The 19319-nt window shown below is 36.8% G+C and overlaps 1 protein-coding gene across 1 annotated transcript; it reads right to left on the bottom strand.

The window, feature by feature from the left end:
• Positions 1-237: 237 nt before the first annotated feature.
• On the bottom strand, positions 238-1176 carry LOC114613827 (olfactory receptor 1496-like). Its single transcript, XM_028759220.1, has one exon. The coding sequence runs from the start codon at positions 1174-1176 to the stop codon at positions 238-240; it is 939 nt and encodes a 312-aa protein (XP_028615053.1).
• Positions 1177-19319: the final 18143 nt, after the last annotated feature.

The following is a 19319-nucleotide window of genomic DNA, read 5'->3' as shown; positions in this document are numbered from 1 at the left end:
ATCCTCTCTGTATTTCCAGGATGGTTTATGTAAGGTAAGGAGGAAGACGTAGCCAGATATCAAGAATAATCTTTCCTACTTTGACTACTGCACCAAACTTCTTCTCTCTCACATACTGAACAGTTATGTAGCATGGGCTACCTTGTAGGTCCTATGATGAGGAATAATATCTGATATAAAATATCAATATCGATACATTTATTAGATAAAATTAGGTAACAACCTCAAATGCCAACATTACAGAGAGATTTTCTTACTGCAGGTGACTCTTATTAGAGCCCTCTTCATGTCTCTGTTCCTCAGGCTGTAGATGAAAGGGTTCAGCATGGGAGTCACCACTGTGTACATCATAGCCATGGCAGACCCCTTTAGACTGAAATCATTACCTGATGGACATAAGTAGAGACCAATAATAGTCCCATAGAACAGAGACACCACAGACAGATGAGAACCACAGGTGGAGAACATCTTGTAGATTCCTTGGGTAGATGGAACCTTAAGAATGGAGGAGATGATCCTTGCATAGGACATAACAATTATGAGGAATGGAATAATAATGATGAGCCCTCCCATGATAAGTATCATCAAATCATTAACATAAGTGTCTGAGCAGGCCAGCTTTAGGAGAACAAATATGTCACAGAAAAAGTTGAGAAGCACATTGTTCTCACAAAAAGACAGTCTTACCGTGAGCAGAATTTGCATTGCGGCATGTGATGTTGTCAGTATCCACAAGACTAGCACTAGACAAGTACAGAGCTTGGGGCTCATGATGCTGGTGTAATGAAGAGGGAAACAGATGGCAACATAGCGGTCATAGGCCATGGCCACAAGAAGGAAGCTCTCCATGTCTCCAAAAACCATAAAAAAGAATATTTGAGCCAGGCAGCCTCCATAGGAGATGGACGGGTCATGGCTCTGCATGTTCTGGAGCATTTTGGGCATTGTGACAGAAGAAAAGCAGAGATCAGAGAAGGACAAGTTGCTGAGAAACAAGTACATGGGTGTGTGGAGATGGGGGTCCAGTTGAATAAGGACAATGATTAGCAGGTTTCCCAAGATGGTGGTGAGGTACATGGCCAGAAACAGGGCATAGAACAGGTGTTGGTACTCTAGAGGGATGGGCAGGCCCAGTAGGAGGAACTGGGTGATGACAGTTTTGTTGTTCATTATCATTATCATTCTTCAGTGTACTAATGAGAAAATATCAGGATCTCTTAAAACTTAAATATATATCTAAGCTGTATGTTCTACAGCAATGGATGTGAAAGTAATCGTAATAACCATGGTCTCAGAACTCCTAGTATCTGTAAACATTACAATCATTTTTCTCAATTTATCTCTTACAAGTTTCTACTTCCCATCATTCCTTTGACAGTTCTATGTCATTTCTATAAAGATTCAAAATGGACTAATGATTTTCTCTCCTATTTCCTGCTCATTCTGCATAACTAGTTTGTTTATTTGCAATGTGTCTTGTGTTATTTTGTATATTGATATTCTTAAAGGGTTTGTATAAGATTTATCATCATAATTTTATACAAATGTCAAGAAAATTTCACATGCTCCATTGTGTTATATTAACATTTCAAATTCATGCTTACATGTCCCTGGAACGTGTATTTTTGCTCCACTGTTAAATAGCCATCTTCTATCTATTGTCTCTATTACAGGCATCAGAAACTCAAAAGCCCAATGTAAAATTCATGTCTTCCCTTTATTGTCACCCAAAGATTTTCTCTCTCTTCCCCCTATCTAGTCTGATAAGTTAAAAGGAACAAATTCGGTTTTAAGTCAAAGCTATGTGAACTTTGATCTATTGATTCCTTGTCACACATTAAACTGCTGTCATGCATTATTCAGTTACTCTTCCATTCTCCTATTTCATCTATTCCTCTCTGTGAGATTATATTAGTACATGAGGATCATATCTTGTTATTACTGAAGAAGCAGACTCAGTTCATATCCATACTCTGATGTCTCCTTTCTCTTCTTCATCATGCTTCATTTACACTGTGGAATTCAAACAGAGGAGTTCTTTCACCTCTTTTCTGATTTATTTTCAGATTAACAGTATTGGTATGAGGTTAAGGATAAAGTTCCTATCAGGGACACAAATGCTCTTTTATTATCTCACATGCACCAGTGCTACATCCAACATGTTCCCAAATGCTTTTCTCACCTTGTTCAATGTTGTGGTCAATCTACTTATGTCCCACAATTTTTTACTGACTCCTCCATCCTTCTCCTACCTTTAACTACCCCCTTTTACCTGCCCATTCTCATATATCAGGCTTATTGCTTATTACACATTCAGCTAAATTTATTGTGTATCTCTGTACTGTATATGACATGCAGTGATGTACCCTACCAACCTATACATAAACCATACAATTAATACTTTAGTCACTGCCTTATGCTATCCTCATATCAATTGTAAACTATATGCAGAAAAGTTAATATATGCATTTATTCTGTTTGGTTCTTTATACTTATCCTTAATCTCCAATTAGGGTCAGTCCTCGTCATGATGCATAATTTGGTCAGCAAACATTTCTTACCTGCTTCTCAAACTAATACAGATTGCTTTAACCTCAAATGTAGAAACATTTCCATTTAAATAGAAACTCTTGAATACTTAGGAATAAATTCTAAACTCTATACTGTTTGTCAGAGATATAATGTTGTACTTCTGCATTGTTAGGGTTAATCATTTGCAATCTCAATAATACTGGTGACTACAAATAATACCCCTATGCTTTAATCCACAGAATATCATAGATATTGGTGTAGAGAACAGATAGAATGAAATACTTTATGGATTACAAAAAAGAAGCAACAAGGTACTTTGGAATTTTCACTTGAGTTGTTCCTCAATGTCTATACTGTATATGATAGTGAATTTACACATCATGAGGGTTTAACACTGATGTTGATTTGGAAAAATCCTGGATGCTATGCAGATAGTCTCTAAATGGACTGCACATACATTAGTAGTAAAACAAAGATTTGTGACCATGAACACATACAAATAATCATCATCTTCATGAGGACACAGTTCAGTATTTAAGACCTCACAGGTGAAAGCATACTAAACAACCCTTCAGCACTACAGCAGTGACATCTACCTCACAGGGTTGTTCCTGTGTTGAAATGGTAAGCTTTTATCTCTTTATAGAGAAAAAAGGACGTAATGAGTGTTTGGAATAAACGCATCAATATGAATGGGCTACATGATGAACATGAAACAAATTCTAGCACAGTATGTAGAAGTTTTGGGTGACAGAGAAAAGAAGAAAGTTATCATACCTACAAAACTGTCATAAATAACACAGGAATTCCAATTGACAGCAATTCCAATTGACCTGCCTAATTTCCTGACTAATCCAGCTCTGCTGAAGATGAGTTAGTTTATAGTTCATGATCCTGCTCACCTTCATTTTATTTGCAGACACAGGAATAGCAGCCTCTGTACTCATCACCTATCAGCACCATGCCTACTCACACCCCACTCTTGCTGCCATCCCTGGGCCTTAGGTGCCCTGTATCCCAGAGGAGTACAGATCCTATGTAACTCATTAAAGACAATAATAATTGCCCAGGACCTTTCTGGGACCAATTTACCTAAGAGATCTCTCATGGAAACCAATTCTAGTCATTGATCACAATTTGCTACACTTAATAGAAGGTAGAATTTAAATAACAACAGCAAACAATACTAATAAACAAATAGCAACAGTACAGCCAGCCATGGGAAGATACATATACATTCCACGTTTAGGTAACCATTATGGCTTCTGTTGACTGGGGCCCATTTTGTTAGCAGAGAAAGAGATGAAGAGTAACTGAAAAACCTCCCATATTATCAGGAATTTTTTGATTATTAATGACTCAAACTGTTCCATAAAACAAAACATTTCATAAGACAACATCAGTAGTTTTCATATTTGGGATGTGAGCCTAACCTTAAACTTCTGAGACATCTTTCCAGCCCATCCAACAGTAGTTCTTAAGCACAATGAGACCATAGATAACCCCACATACTGAGAAGCTTTTCCAAGGACAGCATCTCAATGTGACATGACTATCTATATAATAGGACTTTGGGGAGATATACAACCTTCTTGTAAAGTTTAAACTTCATCACTCCACTTTCTATGTGTGTCAATGTGTGAAAAGGCAGGAATACAGCAAGCAGGTGACATATTTAAGGCTTCCTCAAGCCAATAGAAAAGAAGCCCATGTTCACATGCTGTTTAATCATGTTGCTTCTTACCTCTCTATGAAAATATTAATTGTACCTCCTGCCACCATTATCAAACTCCTCACAATATATGTGAGATTACTTTATAATTCCATGTTGTATATGTTCAACATTGGTCATGAGGCCATAGATGGCATTTGAATTCCTTCTTTCGTTATAATTTTCTAAACTTGGTTGTCATTGGTTATAGGAAGTTCTGTAAATAATAATAAAACACAAATATTCAGCTCCCAAGTAATATTGCTCTTTATTGTTCTAACTCTTACTTGGGCTCTTAGAGATTATTAACTTTTCTTTTCAATTATTTTTTGTTGACTAACTTTTGTTTGTAAATATGGAAATAGAAAATGCAATCTAAGAATGTGTTCAGATCTTTAGACACAGTATTTTCGGCATAGAACAACCAAATTTTGCTTGTCTGTCAATTGGTTTTAATTACCCAAAAAGAATGAAGCCATCTACTCTGAGATTTGGTTGACATGAGAAACAAAAGTGATTGGATGGTAGACTCAAGTTCCAACTGGGTCATTCCAAAGAACTGTGTTCTTCACTTTCATAAGTATAACTAAATCCCTTTAGTATTTTAAATGGTCTTCAAATCATTTGCTTTGCAGTTTCAAACCCGTAATCCCCACAAAGGACTCCTGTGCCCATTCACACATACTGTCACCTCCAACCATCTACAGGCAATTGCACTCTACTCTATCCTCTTACAGATTTTTCCTATTCTTGATATTTCATTTGAATATAAGCTCTTCATTGTAGGCCACAAGAAGCCAGCAGAACAACACAAGAAGTTCTTTGGAGCATTTCTCTCTATAAAGACATGACAAACGATGGCTAGCAAAGAATATTATGACATGCCAGTACCAAACAGTGTCCTCAGTGAAGACCAGCATCAGCAAAGCTCAATGATGACCAGAAAAGAGTGATATGGCATACCAATACCACACTGCAGTATCCACTGCCTGTTGTGTTATATTTATAACCATTCCAAACATCTTGTGATCTCTCAAGTGTCTGCTTGAGCAAAGCATCACAAGCCTTTTTTGGGGGGTGGGGAGGCTTTATTAAGAAATGCTCATATATATATATAGTCTGTAACTGTTTATACATTGATAAACAATGAATAAGTCCTCTCCCCAATATTTGGTTACATTAAATTTTCTTGATGATGGACTATCTTACTGGAATGGAATAATTTCTCAAATTACTTTTCATTTTGATTACCCTCGTGGTGAGGGATGTGGAATACTTGAAAAATTATATATTGGCCATTTGAATATCTTCTTTCAAGAACTCTCTGTACTGTTTCTTTTGTCTGTTTTTTTTTTTTTTTTTTTTGTTCTTCGGGTTTGTTGTTGCTACAGCTGTATTCCCTATATCTGTATTCCCCCTGAACACCCACACTCCAGTGTCATTCCCTTCCACACATCCTGCCTTTCTGTGTTTATAACTCCTGTGTGAATGAATTATGATTTGAGAAAAAATAAATTATTTTTAAAAAAAGAAAAAAAAGAAAGCAGTGTTTTATTCTATAATCTCATTATGTGGTCAAACGAACAGTTTCATATCACCTTGCTTTATCATAGTGCACGCCTAAGTTCTCATCCTTGGACCTGACCTAGAATGAATGGTTTTCCTTGATCACAAATCTGTCCCAAGCCTATTTCTCTTCTTAGTGCAATTTATGAAAGCTCATTACATTACTTATTATGTAGCCTTTACTTACTATTCTATGAGGAAGAGGATAGTCTATTCTTGATTCTAACTTTATTACATTTTGGGGGAAAAAAACTAACACCATCTCGTTAAACATTCTTCCTAAAATTATTTGAATCAAATCAGGAATTCTATAACATCACTCATCTAAACAGCATTAATTCTTGAAAGTTTATCTTTATGTTGATCTGCAGGAAATTTGACCACTAGGATGGGCTGATGCCCAGGAATCATTGAGCTATGTAATAGTGACAGGAAAGGCATGTCAGCAGCAAAAAGGAAGCCTAGGACAAAGTCTCTAGGGCTGTGCCTCTCCAGACACACCCATTTCAGCCATGCTAAATGGTGGGCCTTATCCGGAAAATTCAATTGCTTGCTATATCCTTTCCTAAATGCCTTCTGTCACATATAATATGGATATGACATAAATTACATATATGAATAAGTATATACATACACATACATATAAATTACATGACCATTACAGATACACATATATTACATATACATTAATTATTTGTACATTATGTATACATGTACATGAAGACAGTTGTAGAACTTCAAAAATTTAAAGCTTCTGAGTTTTGGGAAAATTTAATGTTCTCTCAATGTATCTATTTTTAATAATTTCAAACTTCTTATAATGTATACAATCCATCGTCATCACATCTTTCTCAATACCTTCTCTTCAACTCTTTTGCCCTCCTCCCCTGTACATCTCTCTTATAAACTAAGGTCATTATTATTGATAATAATAACTAGCATTATTTTGTAACCCATAATCAAATTAGTGTTGCCCATATGCATATGGGTGTGGGGTTGTCAAGTAGTATGTGGGCAACTTGACAATGTCCTTCCCCCTCCACAGAAAAAGAGACTCCTCCTCCCCAAGCAGCTGTCAACTGCCAAGAGTTCCTCAGACAGAAGTGGGGCATTAAGAACCCCTCCTGCTTCCATGCTGGATTATTTTAAAATTTAAAATACAATTACATCACTTCTTCTCTTCCGTTCCTTTGTCATATTCCTCCTATATGTGACACCTATCCCAAATTCACAGCTTCCTCTTCTTTAATCTTGGTTGTTTCCATACACATAACCAAATCCACATGTAAATACAGCTCACTGAGCACATTTAGCATTGCCTGAATGTATATGCTTCTAGGACTTTGTATTGGATAACCCATCTGGGGGCTCAACACTGCAGAACAAGAATGCTTCCTCTCTCTGCAATAGTCAATTACCCATAGCTCTTCATTTAGGGGTAGGATGTAAATTCTGTTGGAATTGATCAAACTGGACAGTTTAACTGGCTTGAACCTGTATGAGTCTTGTTTAATTGACCACCATCACTGTAAGTTTATGTTTGCAATAGCTGTCATCACCAGAAATCAGCATCTCACAGTTTTTCACTCCAGCCCCTTCCTCTTCTAACCTTTCTACCCCTTCTTCCGTGATGCTCTCTGACACTTGGAGAAGGGATGGTCGGTATAAGATCCCAACTATGGATGCATATCATAGTCACTTATTCTCAGCCATTGAACATTTCTGTGACTCAGGATTAACCAATGATAAAAACATAAATATGCAGAAGTACATGAGCTTTTGCATGACCATTGTCATATGGCTTCTAAGGTATCTGAATGAAATTTCACTATGAAATATCAGCTCTTTATATTTGTCATGTATGCAAATTAACCTACATGGTTGCATGCACCAACAATTCATTCATTTTTGTTGTCGAACAATGTTTCATTGTACAAGCATAATACATTTTATTTATCTGATCATCATTTGATTGATCATTCTATTTGTGACCATTATAAATTGTATAATGTATTTGCATGAATAATAAAAGCAAAACCAATTTTTTGGATCCCACAACTTGTTGTAGCTATGTGATCCCATTCATATGATAACTTCATGCTCAATATTCCACAGGCCCCAAAATCAATGTTTGGGAGTTCCATCCCACAAACGGTCTCACTATTCATCTCAGGCTGACCTCACAGGATCTTACTTTGCACTCAGGCTGACCTCACAGGGTTATACTGTGCAGCAAGCAAGGCTAACAACACATGGTTTCATTGTGCAGTGAAGCTGATTTTACAGGGTCACACTGTGCATCTGGGTTGCCCTCACATTTACATTGATGATTCTGCCTGAGCTGCATGTGAGCTGGGACCACAGGCGTGTTATCACATCTGGCTTGATTTCTAACATTTTTGTTCAATTTTTCTGTTAACCTCTTTTGTTCCTTACCGCCTCTTCTCTTCCCACACAGCCAATCATCTACATTACATATGGTATTCATCATGCTCTATTAGGTTAATACAATTTTATGGTTTTATGTGTAAGTTAAATTTTTGAAAATGTTTAAAAATAAAACATTCTAGACTATATTTTTGCACTGTAGTATTTTTTGTATTGTTCAGCAGATCTTTTATTTCCATTCTATAGCTATTTTATATAATGTCATTACTATTGATCATAAACTTTATTTCTGTCTTTTAAACTTTGTTTCTCACATGAGGAGGAAACAGATTTAATTTACATATTTCTGTCATGTCCCTGATAATTCTATTATATTGTGACTGAAATTTCAGAGTTTGGCTATGACAAAAGCAGATGCAATCTTAACTATATAAGAACTATAATACTAAATATTATAAAACAAGATTCAATAAAAAGGTAAAACTCAAACTTCTATGAGCTATTATCCACTTTCTTAAATGTGTGTGTGTGTGTGTGTGTGTGTGTGTGTGCGTGCACGCAGTGTAGTGGTTATGTAGATCAATGGGTGGGATATGACATCATAATTCAAGAAACAGGATAAAGTATGGAGATAAGACTTTGTGGAAACAGAAGAGCTCAATGTGTGCATATTTCTATTGATGATTACACAGAGGCTCAAGTTCCCCAGGTAGTGAAAGGTCCCTTGAAGGCAGGACTGACTTCACATGAAGATGGTGTGGCAGCAGGTAGTGGTCAGCAGAGTATAAACAACTGGATTTGTGTGTCATCAACTACCAAAGACAATTGAGGAAATGAATGGACAAAGGTTATTCCATGTCATAGTCTCAAAATATATAAAAAATAAAAACTCTTCTTTCTATATTAATGAGACAAAAAAGTAGACTTGCTTTCTATGGTCTCATACACATTCACACATTGCTCCTTCGTGTGAGATGAGAAGTTATTTAACTTCATAATCTTCAGTCTATGAAACAGAACTTTCTCTACATCTTTGAGATTGTCACACTGGTAAAAAAAAAAAAAAAAAAAAAAAAAAAAAAAAAAAAAAAAAAAAAAAAGCTATCCACTAGGAATGGATGTTTTACAAAGAAAAATATGAACACACATGAGGCACTACCAACTTGTATCTTTCGTTCTTCTTTCCCTCATCTTAGAGAAGTAAACTGAATGGTCCCTAGTTATAAATCAATTCCAAATTAAGACAAAATTATACAAATGAAAATTGTATAAACTGATTCTAACAAATTTATTCAGGATCACGACAACTCAGAAAATATAACGTGGGTAGAAAGTATATGGACAGTTAAGAGAAAAACATAATGTCAAAATCAACATAGGAAAACCTGTAGGAAAGACTAGAAGAAAGTAGGCTACTGAAGTTATTTCATTATTATCCAGCGTCATAAATCCATTAACTTGTTGGGAGCCAACTCCTAGCCAAAAGCGGCTATCATCTTTGCAGCCAACTCGAGCCATATACCCTAACAAGAGACTTGTTTTCAACAGCCTACAACAGCTGAGCACACTCTGATAAACATCTTGTTTTTCACACATATCTTGTTTTGCTGTTTAGTGCCGCCAGCAGCTAGGTGTATATGGTCTCCACACTGCTAGGCGTGTGTGGTCTTCAAGCTGCTAGCTAGGCGCACGTGATATCCATGCTGCAAGGCACATGACGTAGTGCCTTCAGCTGTGCTTGTCCACAAGGGCAAGACACATGGTAAAGAGTATAAATACTCAGCATTTCCTTCCAATAAAGAGAAACTTGATCAGACCCTCTGTCTTGTCTCCATTCTTCACAGCTCTCACCCCTCCATCCCCACTCTCTCTCTTGCTAGACCCTGACTTGTGGACCGGAGCAGCAGAACGGGCCGTTACAAAGTGGCACCTAACATAGGGCAGAATGGGCTGTTACAAACTGGCACCCAATATGGGGCAGCTTGGGCAGTTACATTAACTAAACTGTTTCAACTGATATATTCATGAACACAAAATCAGGTTAACATGATAAAATTTTGCAGTAACATAAGGGGAACAGAGATCATATTAGACAGTATCTCATCCACTGTGCAATTCCAGGACTGATTATGCAAGATAAGGAAGAAGTTGTAGAAAGATATCAAAGACAATATTTCCTACTTTGACTACTGCACCAAACTTCTTCTTTTTTTTATTTACTGAACAGTTATTTATCATGGACTTCCTTGTAGACCCTATGATGAGGGACAAGATCTGATATAAAATATTAATATCAATACATTTATTACATAAAATCAGATAAAATCCAAAGCACTGCCATTACAGAGAGATTTTCTTGCTGCAGAAGACTCTTATTAGGGCCCTCTTCATGTCTCTGTTCCTCAGGCTGTAGATGAAAGGGTCCACCATGGGAGTCACCACTGTGTACATAAGGGCCATGACAGTCTCCTTCATAGTAGAGTTGTTAGCTGATGGACATAGGTACAGACCAATAATTGTCCCATAAAACAAAGTGATCACAGACAGCTGAGAGCCACAGGTGGAGAAGAAGATCTTGTAGATATTCTGAGAAATGGAACCTTGAAAATGGAGAAAAAAATCCTTACACAGGATATAACAATGAGTAAAAATGGAATAATACTGATAAGCCCACCTATGACAAATATCATCAACTCATTAACAGATATCTGTTTCCAATTTCTACTGGTTTAGTGTGTGTGTGTGTGTGTGTGTGTGTGTGTGTGTGTGTGTGTTTATTTTCATTACTTCTTTTAACTTTAAAGTATTAATCTTTTTCTGGTTTCCTAATACAATTAAATTTAGATCTTGTTTCTTTTCCAATATTTTTATTTTGTGGCATTAATTACACTCTAAATTCTATTTTTGCTGTTTTCCCAACAAATTCAATAGCTGTCTTTTTCTATGTATCAAGTTCAATGTATTTTTAAGTCTTGGAAATTACATACATTTATCATGGTGTAGCAAGGAACAAGAAAATATTAAATATTTATATATTTGGTTATGTGATTTTGGTGGTTTAAACGGGTATACCTCCCACTCCATTGATTCACGTGTTGGAATGCTTGGATTATACAGTGTAGCACTAATAGGAGGTATGGTCTTGTTAGAAAAAATATGTCGCTGTGGAGGAAGGATTCAAGGTCTCATATATATGCTGAAGCTATATTATACTTAGTGTGGAATTCTGTCTCCTCATGGCTGCCTACAGAAAACAATCTTTGCCTTGACCTCCTGCCTTCAAATCAAATATAGAACCCATGGCTCCTCTGCCACAAAATATGTCTGCACAATGCCATATATCCCACCATGCTGATCATGACCTAAATCACTGAAATGGTAAGCCACCCCAATTAAATGTTGTGCTTTATGAGAGTTACATTGATCATGACTTCTCTTAAGAACAGGAAAACCTCTCAGATAGTGATTAAGCTATTCATGAGCAACATAATTGTTTGTGCAGAATCCCAGAGAATCTGAAAATGGTTCATACTTACCCATCTAGCAACATCATAGGATACAAATATGAAAGTACATATAAAATATTGTCAATTGCTAAATATTTTATTAACTTTTCAAAATATATCAGCTTCTCCCTCACACAGGTAAATACAATTCAATGTCTCAGAAAATAACTGTGTATCACAAAGTAAAGTCAGGACACAGCAATGTGATATAGATTTAGGCTGCTCTGTAAGCTTCATTTGAAGATTTACCTGATTTCCCTATATGAGGCATTAGAGAATAAAGTTCAAGTGGTTCTCAAGATGGCTGAAGAGCACCTCACAAGAAGGACAGCAGATACAATGTGAAAATACTAGATAAAGTGATTATTATTGCTTGCAGGATGGAGACTGGGAGAGCTCAGTTTTCATCAGAATGCACAGGACAGCCTGTCATTTTAAACTGTTAATCTCTGGAATTTTCCATTTATTATGTCAGATTGCAACTGCATGGAGGTAGCAGAAACCTTTAGATTTTATTAAGGAAGAATCAGGGATGGAAGTCACTAAAATGCACTACATACATATATGAAGCTGCCAAGGAAAGTGGTTTTTGGGGGCAGGGGGGCATTGTGGTTTGATGATTTAGGAACCAACACAGCAGGAAGGCACGACAGAAGGCATACCAGGCAATTGGCTGCACTGCACCCACACATAGAAAACATAGAGGTGAATACTGGTGTTCCACACTCTAGTACTAATGTATGTGTAAACTCTATATTTTCAAAACTAAAAATTATTAATTAAAAATATAAAGGCTTAGAAAATATTTTAATAATGCAATATTCCTTGACTTTAAGATTAAATATTTTCAAGATGTCATCTTGTCACACACTTATTTCAGCATTCAATCAAATTACAAAAACAATTCCAAAAAATATTTTATACACATTGATTTAATTTATATAATTCATATATAAAGACAACTAAAAACTGAAAAAAATGTGATTTTTCTTTCATGTTGTACTTATTGTTCTTATTGAAAAAATATTTTCCATACAATATATTTTAATTATTATTTCTCTCTAACTCCTCTGAGATGTTCCCAAGACATTCAAATCTATGCCTTCTTTTGCTCGTTAGATGACAAATAGGCAAGTAAAAAAAAAAAAAGAAAGGAAAAGTACAAGTAGTATATATAGATATATAACAATATAAAATTAGAAGACACAAGATGTAAGCAAAATACTAATAAGGTAAAAAAAAAAACCCAGACAAAAAATTATTTCCTCCAAGTAAAATAATTTTAAAATAAAAATACCATTAGGTTTGCTTTGAGATGTGCATCTACTATTGGACATAAGAACCACACTTAGTGTGGTTTATATATGTAGTGAGATTCCTCCATTGGAGAAAACTAATTTTTCCTTTGTGAGAGGTTGTCAATCGGAGGTATCTCCTAGGTTAGAGACAGATGATCATGTCCCCTCTCAGTCCTAGGACTCCATATGGCTTTGACTTGTGCATGTCCTGGGTATGCAACAACAGTCACTGGGAATTCATATGTGTATCAATCCTGCTGTGTCTGAAAGGCACTGTTTCCTAGGTGTCTTCCATCCCTACTGGTTCTATCAATTCTTCCTCTTCCTACAAATTTCCCTGAGCTCTGAGAAAAGAAGTTTGATGGAAACATCCCTTTTAGTTCTCAGTAACCCAAGGTCTATCAATTTCTGCACATTGTCCAGTTGTGAGCCTCTGATTCCATCTACTGCAGAAAAAAATCTTCTCTGATGTTAAATGAGTAAGATTCTGACCACTGGATAGAGCAGAATGTTGTTATAACTCATTATATTGCTACACTTTTAGTAGAACAATATTACTTAATTTATCCTAATTCTATGGTCTATCTAGTCCCAAGTTCCTGGTAACCAGAACAGTGTTAGACATAAGTTCCATCTCATGGAGTTGACTTAAATGAGTGGTTGCCCAATAAATTGGCATGTAAATCCTCAAACAATTCTGAGATTTCCCAAGACAATGGATTACTCTCTGCACACTGGGAGTGGAGCTCCATTATTGAGGACAACACTAACACGACTCACTGAAAATGGAGAAATTGAACGGGTACCCCCATGGACCCTTCACTTCTATCTACACTCTAGTGTCTTTTGTTTAGGAGATATTCTGCTGGTTACCAAATGAGAAACATAAATGCCAACCCAATCCATCATGTGTACAGGCACTAAACACGACACTGTTGCCTGTCAAGAGGCGCTTCCTGGCAGGAACCTAGTGGGGTAGTTCCTTGGAAAGTCTGGCAAACAATTGACCAATGTAGATGTGGATGCTTGGAGCCAACCATCAGATTGAGCTCAGGGAGCCTGGTGGGGGAGCTGGCAGAAGAACTGGAGCGGAAGGGAATTACAACACCACTGGAAGAACAGCATAGGCTGGCCTGACCACCCAGTGGTCCCAGAAACTAGACCACCAACCAAGGAGTGTACCTGGAGGGATCCATGGTTCCAGATACATATGTAGCAGAAGATGGCCTTGGGGATGCTGGAGGATGGGGCAGAAGAAGGTGGGTGGGTGAGCATCCTCATACAGGCAAAGGGGAGGGGTGAGGTTGGATGTGGGATGGGGACTTGGGGGAGGGGTATCTGGGAAGTGGGATATAATTTGAGATGTAAACAAATGGAATGATTGATAAATAAAAAATTTAAAAAAATAAATAAATGTCAACCTGGCCACAAAACTTTTGATCAACAATCTGTTCTCTCTGGAATACAACACAGAATTTATAAGAGTCACCAACTGTCTTAGTCAGGATTTCTACTCCTGCACAAAACATCATGATCAATAAGCAAGTTGGGGAGGAAAGGGCTTGTTCAGCTTACACTTCCACATTGCTGTTCCTCACCAAAGGAAGTCAGGACTGGAACTCAAGCAGGTGAGGAAGCAGGAGCTGATGCAGAGGCCATAGAGAGATGTTACTTACTGACTTGCTTTCCCTGGCTTGTTCAGTTTGATTTCTTATAGAACCCAAGACTACCAGCCCAGGGATGGCACCACCCACAATGGGTCCTCCCACCCTTGATCACTAATTGAGAAAATTCCTTAAAGCTGGATCTCATGGAGGCATTTCCTCAAGGGAGGCTCCTTTCTCTTAGATAACTCCAGCTTGTGTCAAGTTAACACACAAAACCAGCCAGTACACCAATCAACTTCTCATTTGGTTTAAAGTACACTGCAAAGATGAAACCCATACCCAACAAAGTCCTGAGTCCTAGGGTGTAATTGTTGTTCATGGTTGTCAATTTGACTATATCTGGAATGAACTATGATCCAGAAGTTGAGGGTACACCTATGATCCAGATCTTCAGGCTGAAAGACACAAGTTTCTGACATGGATCTTGGCACAGACATCTTGAGGTGTAGCGGTCATAAAAAACTTAGGCCCAGGGTAGGTAGTACATGACTTTAACCAAAGTCTTTGGTCAAAGACTTTGACCAAAGAAAGGAAGAGAGAAAAAGCGTAAGAGCTAGAGGGGATGGAGAATACTAGACGAACAAGGTCCTTTGAATCAAAGATGCAATGCTTATATGAACTCACAGAGACTGAAGCAACAAGCACGTGGAAAGCACAGGTCTGCACCAGGTCGTCTGTGTACATATTTTAGCTTTAAGCTTAGTATTTGTATGGAATTCCAGAGTCTGTGGGTCTCTGATTCTTGTACCTGTATTCGAGGCCCTTTACCTTCTGCTGAGTTCCCTATTCTAGTATTGAGGTGAACATTTTATATTATTATATTTGATTTAGTCAAACAAATTAATAAAAACAATCAGATAGTTATTAGTTACTCTCACCTTTTATGCCACTTTTACATATCATGAAACATAGGTCATTGTTGTAGAAAAAAGGGTTTATAGCTGAGTTAGTGTTTACCTTTCTGCTCCAATACTGTACAGAATACCTTCTAATACCAGGAAAATATTTAGTAGGTGTAAAGTTAGGCAACAATTTGCCTTTCCATGAGATATCTTGGTATTGTTTTCAACAATACAACATTACCTTCAATTTGTAAAGAAACTTCCAGTGCCCTGAATATGTTACATCTAATCAAGGAATTGTTCAAAGGGGCACCATAGAAACCTGCAAACAATGCAGGCTACTACCAAAGCTATTAGTTGCTCTTTATAAATTGATCCAACAGACATAAAGAATTCCTATTATTGTACAAAAAATATCCATATACAGAAAAAGCACTCTAGTCCACCTTTCTCACTCTCTAGAATAATTCTCTCAAGAAGAACCACAGAATTTTTAACTTCCATAATTGTTAGGGAAATCTCCTATGACATCTTTCTCTGTGATCCAGATAGGGCTCTGTTCAAAACTGAAAAGTATTCAGAAAGATGGAGGTGAGGTGCTGTCAAAGTGTACAGCTTGCTTTGCTGCTGTGGCTAAACTAGTTTAGGGACAGAGGACAGACAGTAGTATACAACATGAGCATAGTTTCCAAGTGTGTGCTCTTCTGCTGGGGAATGTGTGCACCTCTTGTCAGTTCTTCACAAAAGTGAAGATCTGAAATAAACTACTTAAAAAAGAAAGAACTATTGTAGTCATGGTTTCAGAGGTTTCTGTACTGGGTCTATTGGTTTAACATTCCTGATCTCACATTGAAGTTTTACATCAATAGAAGGATATGGGAGAAAATAACTGTTCAACTCATAGCAACCAGGAAGGAGAGAGAGAGAGAGAGAGAGAGAGAGAGAGAGAGAAAGAGAGAGAGAGAGACAGAGAGAGAGAGAGACAGAGAGAGACAGAGACAGAGAGACAGAGAGAGAGAGAGAGGGAGAGAGAGACAGAGAGACAGAGAGACAGACAGAGAGAGACAGAGAGAGACAGAGAATGAGAGAAATACAGACAGAGAGACAGAGAAAGACAGAGACTGAGAGAGACAGAAAGTCAGAGACAGAGACAGACAGACAGAGACAGAGAGAGAAGGAGGAGAAGAGGAGGAGGATGAACCAGAAACAAGTGCACTCTTCATAAATATATTTGTGGTCTACCTCCTCCAAACATGTGCTTCATCTTAGGTTCTCCAATCTCTCCATAATGCTATCATATTGTGGCTCATCATTGAGTGAGCCAGGGTTGTAAAGATACCATCATGTCTGCAAAGTCCTCTGAACACTGCATTTGCAACAAAGACTTAACAGATGAGTTTGAGGAAACATCACAATCAAAACATAATACTTATGTAAAATAGTACACAAAAAGCATGGTTGTCAGTCTATGTGTGATAAATGACAGTAATTAATAAAGGAAGTCTTGAATTTTATGCACAATTAGAATAGAGATTTGAACTTATAATATTGGATAGTTTAGAGATATCACATATTATTTTCATGCAGATGTTAGTGCAGCCTATAATAATCCAATGATTCTAAGACCAGTAAATATGTAGATTCCTCTGGAATGAAAATTTTCATCATAACTTTATATAAAGCATCTGTGCAGCATCTGAACCAAATGATGAGAACCAAGTGCCACAGGCACTGAGAGCAAAAGTTATTATGTCATCTATGGAACTGTGAACAATGATAGGAATATGATGATGGGACAGGTTGCTAAGTTTCACCTAGGCAGGCAAGGAGCCATTAACTTCAAAAGACATTTACCTGAAAATTAATTGAACATGAATTGAAGGGGTGATTTTTTTCTATTTATTGGCATATATAGAAAACGGGCTTGTACATACCTGATAATTTTTTAGTACCATATGTATCTCTCCTAGGATCTGTTTACAGTAAGATAGATTGTATTGAGTGTGGGTAATCTGTTAACCTTTCTAAAGCATGTGCTTCTTATTGCAATTTGCTGCCACAGAATCTGATGTTTCTAGTTTGAATCATCATACTTCTAATATATTTTAAATCATGCAGAGTATTGTGCTTAAGTACTTTAGGAAACTTCCAATTGCACTTTCAATACTTCATAAAACATAGTCTAGACGTAAAAGATTTCTGCCAAACCCCAACGGAATCAATGACTAAACATCTATCTATGAATTTCATATCATTGCTACCTTCCCATAAATAGAGCCAGATGTCATCAGAGCTAGATCACTCACAGTTGTAAGACTGTTAGTTGTTCCAGAATGGTTCTGGCTAATTAATGTGTCTTTAGAGAGTTATTCCAGGGTCTAGACCCCTGAGAGCAAGTTCCCTCAGGCCCAGGGCTGAGTATAGTAGAAGACATGAGCAGGGATAATACACAGATTATAAACATAGAAGCATTACTTCACAGTTCTGGAATTAATATGAGAACAGGGTCTCAGGCTGGAGTCTCAGAGTTGACAGAATACATCCTGGTGAGTTGGGAAGGATGGTCTAGTTTTCCTGGATTGTATGATTTTTTTAGTATGGAGTTTTAGATTTGATATTTCTCTACTCAATACCTCACTGTTTTTTCAAGATTTCCTACCTTCTACAAGCACGTTGACTACCATTTTCCAGATATGTTTTGATGATAATGTTTATTAATATCACTACACGTTATATTCTTACCAGACTCTGTCACTTCAGTGTAACAACAGCTCTGTAATTCACACAGCTTTTAAGTAATAATTCTTAATTTTTTATTTTAAACTTATCTAAAGGAATTTCAAAAAATGAATTTATTTCATATAATTCAATTTTTCTGAAAAAACCTGTAATGACCTATAAGTTTCATAACAGAAATGCAACTACAATTTTTCTAAAGAAACTGATAATGTGTTAATTAAAAGGTAGCTAAGCCCATTTAAAACAGCAATGTCCTTTCTTTGGATGTGAATTAAAAATCTAATACCTTAATTAAAGGGCAAAATAAACATTTTAATAAATATACTGGTGAATTTCCACTCAGATTAAATTTTCACAGCACCAACTTAGATGATTCTTAGGCTAACTGTAGCCAGGGAACTTGGATTCCCATGTCATTGAAAAACATGAAGCTGTTTACCCCATGCAGCGTTTGCACGTCAACTTTCTCATCTGTGATTCCTAGTCACACTCAACGCCAGAAATGGTATCTTCTCAGTTAGGTGGGAAGCAAACTTCTGACAAACTGTCTGAGTTTTCAGTAGACATTTTCCTTCCTTTAATGTCAGTAGATAACTGTGAAATACAAAATTTATTAATTAAGATGAATTAAGCATTTTAAGAGGGACACGTAAGCAGACAATCTTCCTGCAAGGCTTTATGTTTCTTTTGTCAGTTTCAATCTATCATGGGTTTTATTGAAGTCAGAATATTTCAGAAATCCAAAGCAACCATACTATATCCACATATAAGTGTGCATAAAGGTAGAAATTGATTGTAAGAGAAAATGTAAATCGAGATCAATATTTAATAAATCAGATCTCTGAACTAAAAACTGGCCAATCTGAAAACTGTATGTGGACTGATAACCAGCACAGAATACAACCTGGAAACTGTGGTATTGAAACTAAAGGCACTCAACAGCCACAGAGTTTTCTTCTTGACAAATTGCAGATTTTTAATCAATGCTTTCAGTTGTATATATAAGGCCATCACATTATACCAAGTAATTTGACTCACTCGAAGTGCACTGGGGTAAATGTAAATGAAAT

This window comes from Grammomys surdaster, unplaced genomic scaffold, assembly GCF_004785775.1.
Source record: "Grammomys surdaster isolate TR1022 unplaced genomic scaffold, NIH_TR_1.0 126278, whole genome shotgun sequence".
In the NCBI taxonomy this organism is placed as follows: Eukaryota; Metazoa; Chordata; class Mammalia; order Rodentia; family Muridae; genus Grammomys; species Grammomys surdaster.
Note: the sequence above shows the minus strand (reverse complement) of the source record. Positions and strands in the feature narration are given on the sequence as shown.